Below are 13,097 nucleotides of genomic sequence, written 5' to 3' on the forward strand. Positions count from 1 at the left end.
TAAAAAATAAGCATTAGAAAAACTTATTTCTCAAAATAAGCACTTTTAGCCCAACACTAAGGTATAGAGTTTGTTCGTTGTTAATAACAACAAACAATTACTAAAACTGAGTCAAAAAAAGTCAGTTAAACAATCGTCCGCTCTTATTAACAGGAGGCGATTGAGTTGACTTTTTTTGACCTTTTTTTTTTTTACTTTTTTTGACTTCCCCGCTGTTAATAACCAAAATTTTCCCATACCTTAACCAAATTTTTTGTTCGCATATGGCCCGCTATTACTAACAGCAGCTATTACTTGAACTAAGTTAAAAAGTCAGCCCAAAAAATTGTCCGCTATTAGTAACAGTGAATAACCTCCTAACCTAGATTTGAAGATTAACGTGATTATTTTGAGAATTACGTTTCTCTCATACCTGTTTTTTAGATTTTTTTTTTACGCATTTTTTATTATTTTATTCAAATTTTCTCAGATTATCGGGGGCTTATTAGTTTTTGTCAAACCTACTTGTAAATTGTAATGGCTAATGAATCATAGAATTTGACATTTGATGTAGGGCCATGTTCATGATTTTCAACAATAAGAAACCGATTTTTTCCAAAAATAATGTCCAATTAACTCATTTTGAATCACCATAAAAAATATATAAATATCCAAAATACATTAAAATACAAAAATAATACCTCTCTCTTTTTCAACAACAAATATTGAATGACATCGTCTCATCATGAGACCAATTCATATAATTAGTTATTTTTCTAATTGATCATTTTCAGACAATAAGTGATCATTTAAGATTTTAAGTGATTATTTAAAGCCTATAAAAAATAACCACTTTAAAATTATAAGTAATCAATTTGAGATTATAATTGATTAATTTAAAATGCATAGAGCAAATCCAACATAAATTATCTCACCTCACTGTTTCATTTGAAATTTAATGATCTTCATTACCTTGCGCCATTCTACAATCATCCCAAATAAAAAGCAAATTCATATTCTCTTAAATTGTTCTTCTGTTTGAATAGCTAGTAAGTGTTCATTTTTCATCACTTTGTCTTTTATGTATTGTGTCACACAACATAAGATAATGACATTTTTCTTCTTTCTAATTCTATTAGCATTTCTTTGTGTTTTGCAATCATTGGCATTGTTTATTAATTGTGATGTGGATGATACTTAAAACACTACGAGTCTATTCCTTCGTTACAATGATTAAATCACTGCTTCATTAATAAATTTTGTACAAAATTCTTATGAAGTCTTCTTCTGTTTATATTTCATGGCACATATTATATACACGATCAGATTCGTCAAGCTGAGACCTGCCCACAAAAAGAAATATTTGTAAAGATGACCGTTGTCCAAGTAATCGGGTATCCACCCAAGTTTATCCCCAACAGTCGTAATCACTGTTAAAATCGTCAGGACTAGGGAGTTCAAGTAACTTCCTAGTGAAGGTGTTAGGAGCGAGAATACAGTATACAAACTTCGAATGGCATCAGGTGATTCATCATAGAAAAACTCCATCTTTCCGATATAGAAAAATATCTCTAAAGCGTCCATTAGAAAGTATTGTGGGATTTGCCAAAAGATACTAAGTGACGATGTTGTTATCTCATTCGACACACTTAGTTTTGCAACAAAGTTTAGGCGTCTGAGCTCTACTAAGCCGGCAGCTAACATGCATAAAACGGAGATTACTTGGCCAATACCAATTCTTTGTAGCTCTGAGAACCCCTTTGGATTCCCAATAAATTTCCGAGCTAAAGGAACAAGAATCTTATCATAGAAAGGGACTCATAAAAGAATGCTGCAGATACTGAAGGTTGATAAGGAAGCTGCTGGGATTAGCAAGGGTCCTACTGTTTTGTTCATAACCATTCCCTGCTCGATAAAAGTAGTCGACATTTGGTCATAAACAACTGAAAAGACAATGGAAGTTGCCCAAATAGGAGCCATATGGATCAACACCTTTAGTTCTCAACCTATGTTACGATACACAACCTCCAACTGTTGGAGAAATCCCCCGTTTGCAATTTAGTTGCTAACAAAACCTGTTGCCTTATCGAGGAATCTGTAAGGATGCATGGCAAACTTGATCGATCATTATTAAAATAGGCTACATTTAATAAAGCTTAATTATAAAGTTTATTAAGCTGATTGGGGTTATTAAGTAAGTTAATTCAAGTAATAATATTATTATTTTGATAATATTGAGTCAAGTATTTCATTTGTTTATCATTTTCAAGAAAGAGGTATATTTTATTTAATGTATAAATTTATATAAATAACACTTCTATAAAAGTGTATTTTGATTACATTTTATTAATTGATTTTACTATCTTATATTTACAAAAATGAATTTAAATAAAGTATTGAAAAATAAATTCCTAAATGCAATCCTTATTTATACTACCAATTACTTATTTCATAAATCGCCTATTATACCCTTACAGCATGTCTTATATAAGACTGTCTCACGATAAGACGACTTTAATAGATTTTAATGGGTCAAAGCCAAATATGAACCCATTCTTACCCCTTCTAACCGACACACCCCTTCCCCATTTCTCTCATCATCCTCATCATCTTTTTACCTTCAAACTCTCAACAATGGCTACCCTTCTCTTCTCTTTCTCTTTGCTCAGCCAACACCACCACCACGCTAGCCACCAGCGCCGACAGTGCCACCACCTTCTCCCTTTATTGTTGGTAACCACTTTTCTCTCTTTTGTTGTTTTGTTTTCAAATTTAAATGTTAAGGTTTTTATAATTTGATTTGGGGCTTTTCAAATTAAAAGTTTTATTTGAATAATCTTTACTATATTTACTAGTATGATTTAAGATTGATTTATGTTACTTGTTTGAATATTAAAGTTATGCATGTTGATCACTATTGGGTATAAATTGGGGATTTTGTGATTCAAATTGAAGTTCAAGATTGAAAGTTGAAAGGTCCTTCAATGGTGATTGAGGTAACTCACAAACTAATCTATTTAAGTATAAATTGAATGTTTTAAATTTTCAAGTTCTTAAATGGTTCTTGATTCATGTTCAAAGTTGAGAGTGAAGTTCATTTTATTTGAGCAAGTTTCTGTTCGAATTTGTTTAGACTGTTTCAATTATAACTTTGATATTAGTTTACTGTGATGATCGAATCACAGGGCGGATTCAGTCCAGACCACTATAAGTCTTCCGTTGTGTTGTGAAAAGTATTATTATACTGTTTATGTTGGTTTGGACAATTTCAATTATACATATAATATTTATACAATGGTCATTAACAATCAAACATACGAGAACAAAATGGAAAGAAAACTTAGGATCAAGGATTTCTAGGTGATAATTCAGAAAAAATGCTATCAAAAGTGGCTATTAAAGTTACCAGTCATAACACCGACAATCGACTGATTATGATGTGAAATTGAAGGCCTGATCAACAGTCTAGGTTGTAGCCTTAGCGAGGATGCGAGGGCCATTTTGGTTTGGGTTTTTGGCCATTCCTATTGATATAACTCTAAATTCACATTGGAGGGAGGTATCCGAATACCTATCAATAACATATAGTAGATAGATATTAATTTCTTGCATTGTAAGCTGTAAAAAAATCGTTTTGCGTTGTTTCAAGGGATATCTCATGCTTTCATCCAATATCTGGTGCTATGATACCATATTACTCTAGTTACTGCATCATCATACATAAATGTCAAGGTCGAGAAACTTACTTCATTTGTTCTGTGCGATAGCTTTCGACTTCCTTCAATTACTGAATTTACTTCTGAAGTCTCATAAAGATGGCGACTATCTTCTGGAACCTTCATTTCGAGTTTCGAAAATGATGCAACTACAACCTGGCATATTCTTGTTAAGGGACTTCTCCCGGGTTTTAGAAACCTGTAAAGACGAGTTCCACAAAAGAAAAACATAATGGAAATAGCCATGAATAAGGCAGGATTTCCAAACCCAATGTCCCATTCAACATTTTCTTGTATCCATACAATGAGAGTACTTGCTATCAGACAACCGATGCTGATAGAGAAATAAAACCAATTAAAAAACGATGCCTTTTCTATCCGCTCATAAGAATAACTATCATCAAATTGGTCTGCACCAAAAGATGAGATACATGGCTTGATTCCTCTCATCCCGAGCGAAACAAGATAAAGCCCTATAAATAATATTGCGTACTGTGATAGAGTAGTGGATGGGCAAATCAAACCTTCATAATCAGCAGGCTTAAACATGGTAATTGTCACAGATAGAGTCAAAGTAGACATCCCCTGCAACATACAAGCACATTTATGTCCCTAGCGCTTTCATTTGCTAGAGACCAACAAAGGTTTGGTTGGAGGCAGTTGATGTGCTTGTTTTAGAGCACATTATGTCCCCATTATAGTGTCGAGTCTCGTTGTTTTACATTGGTTATATACATATTCCACTCGATTTTACCTTCTTCTTGTGTCCGAGGTGTTTTAAGGTCATTTCAGGTATTTTCGGAGATTTCGAGATCAAGTAGCTCGAGTTTGAGGCTTAGGCACCGTAATGGAAGATGAGACACATGTATCAAGGCTTAAGCATGCATTTTAAGCCATTCACACAAGCCTCGCAGAGTTTGGAAGCCATAGTGTACATCAAAGAATCGACGAGGCAAAGAACTAGCTCTGGAATGGCCGAATTCCCACTCATTCGGTCGAATTACTTATGGCTCAGGAAAACCAACATTCCATTTGACCGAATGGAAGTGTTGAAGCACAAACAAAGCAAGGAAAGTCCCTGGAAAGGCCGAACAAAAACCTATTCGATCGAATCAGTTGTGGTTCGAGCGAATGTAATCACCATTCGGGCGAATAGTCTTCGAAACTCATGGAATCAAGCTACGAACCCCTGAAAACCCCGAATGAAACTTCACTCGAGCGAATGAGTGTTCATTTGGGCGAATGCCCATATAATTCGGCTGAATGGTCTTTAAAAACTACGCGTGTTTCACTCTTCTCAAGCTGTACCTCGTGGGATGTTTTAGGGTTATTGTTTCCTTATTTCTTAGGCTATATATACCCTTCTATTCTGAATGTAATACTCATGCCTACTTTTAGAGATTCCCTCTCAACTTAGAACATCAATTTTATTGCTTTCATCTTTCATTTATGCCCTAGCTTAGATTTATTGCTTTCATTTTACATTCAGCCTTGTATCTTTACATTCCTTTTGTTCCTTTCATTCAAGCTTTGGTTTATGTAAGTTTATTTCTTCTTTTATTGCTTTCTTGTCTTTCAATACTTTCATTTAATGCTTTTACTTGCTTTCTTTACATTTGCTTGAGTATTTTGTTCAATAATTGCTTTCTTGTTCTTCATTACCTGCTATCATTTATTGCTTTCTCTTTTATTTCTTGTTGGTTTATTTACTTCTTGCTCTCAATGCTTTCAATCATGTTCTCATTTATTTTCTTTGTTTTAGTAGTCTTTAGCATGTCTGAGTAGTTCCTTTAGAGGCTGCGGTTTGGTGAAACCCTAGGTTTGGTGATTGTTCTTCATGTGTTAGGTTAGGGTTGAGGCTGTTGTTGATTGATTGGATTGATATTCGATTCGAATCTTGTCCTGCCACTCTCCAAGAGACATAGGGTGATTATGGGTCGTTAGTGTGGCTTATAGGGTCACAAACTTCCCCTCGCTATCTTGAGTGTCTCGATCGATTACCGTTCGATCTTCCTTGACCTAGCTTTCCATGAGACCTTGACCTAGGGTGGATCCATACCATCCCCGTTTGTCGTTTGTCTTTTGTCGTTTATCCCTAGTTTTATATTTTCTCGTTTATTGCTTTCGTAGTTTAGTCTATACACCCTCTCATCCCTTTACCTCCCTACATCAAGTCCTTAGTCTCTCTAGCTTTGTCCTCGTGGTTCGACCCCTGACTTACCTCTACTCGTTATAGTTGTATTAGGGTGTTTTATAAATATTGTTTGTATAACTTGGTTCTTAATATTAACGACGTGCTAGAAACCGGTTATCATCCACTTCTGCGACCACTACCTAGAATGAATTCTACTAGTTGGTACCATGACATGAATCACCGAAAAGATAGCTATTGTCCAATTCTTTCCCCAATATGTATCAGCCAAAAAAGCGCCAATAAGAGGAGTTATATAACAAGTTCCTGACCAGGTAGAGACCATTCTTGCAGCAGAGACATTTCCTTCATGCAACTTTTGGGTGAGATAACTAACCAGATTTGTGTTTGTCGAAAGTGTTAGAGATGGGAATGACAATAAGAGGGGGGGGGGGGGGTGAATTGTTGTCTTAATAAGTTTAAGTATTTTAGCCCTGTTTTTGCGGAATTAGATTGAAAAATTAAAACTTAAACTTAATGCGAAAAAGTAAAAGAGACAACACAATTTACGTGGAAACCTTTTAAGCCTAAATAGAAGGAAAAACCACGACCCCTCGGGATTTCAAAACTCTCCAATATATTTTAGGCAATTCGTTACAATTACATAAAACAAACTCTACTTACTTCACTCGAAGCTTCTCTAACTAGGCCAACTTCTCTTTCTCTAGCTTCACTCGAAGCTTCTCCAATTCTCTAGCTTCACTCGAAGCTTCTCCAATTTTTTTGCTTCACTCGAAGCTTTATAATTCCCCCCTAGACTTACCCAAGTCTAGTTACAATGATTCTTTAAAAAACCCATACAAAGGATAAATTCCTAAATATAAAAATTAAAGAGTTGTACAAGAAAATATTATAAATTAATTGACAATTTTTGAACAAAATATTTCTTGTTTAATTTGTTCTCTCATATAGATTCCCAACTCTTCTCCTTTCGGTTAAACAGAAGTTCCCTATATATAGGTGCCCAAGCAGCTATAAAAAGGGGAACAACCACCCATTACTCCCTTATTCCTAAGATTAAGGAGAATTAGTGGATCTTAGATCTAAACAATTAATCCGATGATTATTTCCTTATTTTTGTGATAAAAAATAAATAAGAGGAAGCTTGATGCACAAGCAAAAAAGCCACGACTCATTTTCCTCTAAAAATAGCCAAGGTAGTTATTATCTTAATTAGATCCAAAATACAAGCCTATTTTCAAGGAGAAAAATAAGGAGAGATTATTTCCACTCTTAAAAAAAAGTTGGTTATTATAAGGTGGTTATAAAATATTTTTCCAATTAATTTATTAAAATAAGTAGTGCAACAAATTAATTTTAATCAATACGTCAACTAAAAATTCAGAAAATATATTAATCGGAATTTTCCAGCAGACGTAACTTCTCTAGAATCCAGTCTGGGAACAATGCACTGTCTCTCCATTTTCCAGTAACGTTAGATCATCAAACTTGGGAACAGTAGACCTCTTGTCTACATTTGACATCATAAGCGATATACCTTATCTAACTTCCTTGGTTTCTTTTGACATGTACAACGTTCATAGATTGAGTCATAGGCACTATCAACGATCCTTTCCAAGACCGGATATCGACCTGCATACAATCTCAATAAAACATTTGTTTATATTAAGTATAGTCATCATCAAAACCTAACAGAGCCAATAGTGTTGACGCCATAAAAAGCAAGACGTTAACAAATCTCGTTACCTAAACATAGAAGAGCCATGAAAGGAGGATTAACAGGTTAAGATACGAGCATTTAGATAAAAATCACAATGTCACACAAAAACTAGCATACCATTTCCAATTTCAATTTAAGATACATTAAGCAAACCTAATATATATCTCACCTTAAGACTATCTCATTTGAAAACTTATGATCTTTATTACCTTGCGCCATTCTACAATTATCCGAAACAAAAAGCAAATTCATATTCTCTTAAAGTTTTATGTATTAGGTCACACAACATAAGATAAAGGCAGTTTTCTTCTTTCTAACTCTATTAGCATTTCTTTGTATATTGCACCATCAAAACATTGGCATTGTTAATTGTGATGTGGAGTGATATTTATAAGACCACGAGTCTATTCTTCGTAACCTTAAACAAACACTTTGCCAGAGTTAGAAGGAAACCTAAGAATGATCAAATAACTGCTTCATCAATCATTTTGTACACAATCTTTATGAAGTCTTCTTCTGTTTATATTTCATGGCACATAAAATATACACAATCAGGTTCGCCAAGCTGAGACCTGCCCACAAAAAGAAATACTTGTAAAGATGACCGTTGTCCAAGTTATCGGGTATCCACCCAGATTTACCCCCAGCAGTCGTAATCACTGTTACAATCGTTAGGATTAGGGAGTTCAAGTAACTTCCTAGTGAAGATGTTAGGAGCGAGAATGCAGTACACAAACTTCGCATGGCATCAGGTGATTGATCATAGAAAAACTCCATCTTTCCGATATAGAAAAATATCTCTGAAGCGCCCATTAGAAAGTATTGCGGGATTTGCCAAAAGATGTTGAGTGAGGATGTTGTTCTCTCATTTGACACACTTAGTTTTGCGACAAAGTTTAGGCGTCTGAGCTCTACTAAGCCGGCAGCTAACATGCATAAAACGGAGATTACTTGGCCAATACCCATTCTTTGTAGCTCTGAGAACCCCTTTGGATTCCCAGTAAATTTCCGAGCTAAAGGCACAAGAATCTTATCATAGAAAGGGACCCATAAAAGAATGCTGCAGATACTAAAGGTTGATAAGGAAGCTGCTGGGATTAGCAAGGGTCCTACTGTTCTATTCATAACCATTCCCTGCTCGATGAAAGTAGTCGACATTTGGTCATAAACAGCTGAAAAGACAATGGAAGTTGCCCAAATAGGAGCCATACGGATCAACACCTTTAGTTCTTCGACCTGTGTTACGGTACACAACCTCCAACTATTGGAGAAATCCCCCGTTTGCAATTCGGTTGCTGACAATACCGCTGCCTTATCTAGGAATCTGTAAGGATGCATGGTAAACTTGATCGATCATTATACATATAATATTTATACAATGGTCATTAACAATCAAACATACGAGAACAAAAGGGAAAGAAAACTTAGGATCAAGGATTTCTAGGTGATAATTCAGAAAAAATGCTATCAAAAGTGGCTGTTAAAGTTAACAGTCATAACATCGACAGTCGACTGATTATGGTGTGAAATTGAAGGCCTGATCATGTTGTAGCCTTTGCGAGGATGCGAGGGTCATTTTGGTTGGGATTTTCAGCCAATCCTATTGATATAACTCTACATTCACATTGGAGGGAGGTATCCGAATACCTATCACTAACATATAGTAGACGAATATTAATTTCCTGGATTGTAAGCTGTAAAAAAACCGTTTTTAGTGATTTCAAGGGATATCCCATGCTTTCGTCCGATATCTGGTGGTATGATACCGCATTACTCTAGTTACTGCATCACCATACACAAATGTCAAGAAAGCATAGGGGGGAAGGGTCGAGAAACTTACTTCATTTCTTCTGTGTGCTTTAGCTTTCGACTTCCTTCAATTGCTGAATTTACCTCCGAAGTCTCATAAAGAAGGCGACTATCTTCTGGAACCTTCATTTCGAGTTTCGAAAATGATGCAACTACAACCTGGCATATTCTTGTTAAGGGACTTCCCCCGGGTTTTTGAAACCTGTAAAGACGAGTTTCGCAAAAGAAAAACATAATGGAAATAGCCATGAATAAGGCAGGAATTCCAAACCCAATGTCGCATCCAACATTTTCTTGTATCCATACAATAAGAGTACTTGCTATCAGACAACCAATGCTTATAGAGAAATAAAACCAATTAAAAAACGATGCCTTTTCTTTCTGCTCATAAGAATCATTATCATCAAATTGATCTGCACCAAAAGATGAGATACATGGCTTAATTCCTCCCATCCCGAGGGAAACAAGATAAAGTTCCACAAATACTATTGCGTACTGTGATGGAGTAGCGGATGGGCAAATCAAACCTTCACAATCAGCAGGCTTAAACATGGTAATTTTCGCAAATAGAGTCAAAGTAGACATCCCCTGCAACATACAAGCACAAGGGTCACATGAGAAGGAGACTTGAAAAGGATAAAAGAGACTTGTTAAGGGAGGGCGTACGTCCATCATGGCAAACCTTCTCATCGGTTGGCTATGGCCTCCCTTAAATTTATTATATCGTTTGGTCTAATAATAAGTTGGTCACCCCACATAAAGTGTTTATGATCCACCACTGCGACCACTACACCCTATTTTCTTAATGTTTGCATGGTTGATAATGGACACTTTAGCAATTGTTATGTACCTTAAAATGAATGACTGAAAAGACAGCAATCGTCCAATACTTTCCCCAATACACATCAGCCAAGAAAGCGCCAATAAGAGGAGTTATGTAACATGTTCCTGACCAGGTAGAGACTATTCTTGCAGCAGAGACATTTCCTTCATGCAACTTTTGGGTGAGATAACTAACCAGATTTGTGTTGACGCCATAAAAAGCAAGACGTTCACAAATCTCGTTACCTGAAAATAGAAGGGCGATTAACAGGTTAAGATACGAGCATTTAGATAAAAATCACAATGTCACCAAAAAACTAGCATGCCATTCCAATTTCAACGTACCAAGAATTAAATAGCATGCTCTCCAATTTCCGGTTTTGCTTTTAAGGACAGGTTGCCCGTAAAAATCAACTGAGCCATCACCAGTGGTTTGATCAATGTTATTCTCCTAAGGATATAATAAAAACAATCAAAATTTGCAAAGATTTACGCAGAATATATACAACGGATTATCTATTCCCATAAGACCAAATGGATTCATAAATTGGTAATAAGCTCAATTAGATCATAACTTGTTCTTCATTAAGCTAATCTAATAGTAATATCACATCTTAATGACTCGCTGATTAGAAATAACTCATGAATAAGTTAAGCTAACAGTAATGTTAGCAATCTAGCACGTCCATTCCTTAATTAGTTGGCTAAATTAACATGCCATATATACTCTAACATGCCACGAAATATTCCACTTTAAATGAGTGGTGATTCAGATTCGAACTTGTGACCTCTTTGTCACATTGGTTCTATATCATGTAAAGTAAACTTGTTCAACCAAAAACTTGAGATGACTGTTGAGGCCCCAAGATAAGTTATACACTTTAACAAATAATCCATAAAGATTAAAACACAGCTTATTCTGGTACATAAGATGACTTCTCAAATTTAAGGTGGCATGCAAAGCTAATTATCTTATTCTCGCCACACTTATCCTACTCTAATTATTTTTTCATTCGCTACAAAATTTACTTTCATCCATTACCAATTAGCAAGGCGGTACTTAATAATTGTGAAAAATTATAAAGAAAAAAAATTAATTTTTTTGGAAGAGAATTTCGTTCCCATTAAAATGACATAGCAAATTTCATCAAAATATCACTAGAACTCCATCCCAAATGAGGCATCAATTTAATTGATAGAATATATAATTAAACTTTTGGTTAAGGCCCAAGATATATTATAGTATACTCTAACGTGCTTCTTCACATAAGAGTTTTTGTATATGGATTATGGATGCAACATAAGTCTTACTCAATACTTAAGTCTAATTGTTAGATTATATAACATATCTTAAGGCCTTAACCATCAGCTAAACTTTTGGTTGAGTTGGTTCCTTGACATGGTATCAGAAGCCAATTTGACGAGGTTACAGTTTCGAATCTCAACCACCCCTCAAATTCAAATGGAATATTTCGCACCAAATATGAAAAGAGCCTGTGTTACATCTACAGTTCTAGCCCAAAAGGCTTTCATGTGAAGGGGCGTGTTAGAGTATATAACATATCAACCATCAGCTTAACCTTTTTAATTAGTTAGTGCTTGACACTAATAACGGATAATGAAAATCAATCATATAACCTTAATTTCTAGTACCTTGTCAACGAACTAAGAATCTACAACCAAAAGTTTAATCTTTGGTTACTTGATGCTAATTCAACAAATGTCAGAACAAAAAATTTGAGTTAATCAAACAATTCTTTAATACAGAATACAGTGTACAAAACCAACATAATCCTTCTATAAAAAGTCAACAAAATAAGATGACAAATACTCAAGAAATAATCACCCAAATTCCAAATGAACAAACTTTTTACAAAGATGATCAGATTTCATTTGTTCAGCTAATCCATGATAGAACAACAATACAAGCATTATATATATATATATATATATATATATATATATATATATATATATATATATATATATATATATATATATATATATATATATATATATATATATATATATATATATGTGTGTAAAATTGATTCCAAACTTATATTCAACATGGCTTAGTTTTTATGAATTCACAACTTGATGGTATATAATATATTATTTATATAATATATTATTTATTTTTATAGCATACAGTATATACTTTTTCTAGTTTTTAATACTTGCTACATTTTTATTTTTTACGCTATTTAATAAATGATTGTAATTTTTAATATTTTTAATTTTGTATGATAAAAAATTCTAAAAACTTAATATTATAAAAATATAAATTAAGACGAATCAAATAAAATATCACTTAACTATGTTTTACATTATATATGGAAAAATACATACAAAATAAGATCAGTTAATAAACAATAATTACAATAAAAACTGTACTACTAAAATCAAAAGGAAGTATATTATTGTATTAGGTGAGTCAAACAATACTAATTTATATAATGAAATTAAAAAGACAGTTTATTAAAAAAAAAAACTAAAAAGATAGTAATTTTCTCAATCATATTATTATATTATATATATATATTACACAATTTAAAATTACTATGATTAATTTTTAAATTACATTGGTAATAAGCTAAGGAGACCCAGACTTAATTTTTTTTTTAAGAGTCAAGAGGAGTGTGGCTATTGACATCCTTCCACTTTCATACCACTAATATTATAGTCCAAAACATGACTTCGCATATTGAATTAATTCATGACATAAATGACGATAACTTCCGTTAAAAGCCCAAAAAAATATGACCTATTAAATAATACTTTTTCTGGCCGAAGGATGATAGTACTTTCTTTTTACAGTTTTTTTAATGAAAATGTCTTTATTATTATTTTTTTTTAATTTTTACCCACACTATTTTAATAGTTCTATCACATTTTA

At 33.7% G+C, this 13,097-nt stretch overlaps 1 protein-coding gene and 1 pseudogene across 1 annotated transcript in view; both read right to left on the reverse strand.

The window, feature by feature from the left end:
- Positions 1 to 1,251: 1,251 nt before the first annotated feature.
- On the reverse strand, positions 1,252 to 7,786 carry LOC130823225 (protein NRT1/ PTR FAMILY 8.3-like; annotated as a pseudogene).
- The window catches only part of LOC130823124 (protein NRT1/ PTR FAMILY 8.3-like), a 13,557-nt gene continuing 8,246 nt past the window's right edge, over positions 7,787 to 13,097 (reverse strand). The window contains exons 4-7 of the mRNA XM_057687743.1: positions 10,544 to 10,649; positions 10,227 to 10,444; positions 9,408 to 9,964; positions 7,787 to 8,891 (exon numbers count right to left, since the gene is read on the reverse strand). Of these exons, the coding sequence (XP_057543726.1) occupies positions 8,069 to 8,891; positions 9,408 to 9,964; positions 10,227 to 10,444; positions 10,544 to 10,649 (1,704 nt within the window). The 3' untranslated portion in view covers positions 7,787 to 8,068. The remainder of the gene's footprint in view (positions 8,892 to 9,407; positions 9,965 to 10,226; positions 10,445 to 10,543; positions 10,650 to 13,097) is intronic.

Source organism: Amaranthus tricolor, chromosome 9, assembly GCF_026212465.1.
Source record: "Amaranthus tricolor cultivar Red isolate AtriRed21 chromosome 9, ASM2621246v1, whole genome shotgun sequence".
Classification (NCBI taxonomy): Eukaryota; Viridiplantae; Streptophyta; class Magnoliopsida; order Caryophyllales; family Amaranthaceae; genus Amaranthus; species Amaranthus tricolor.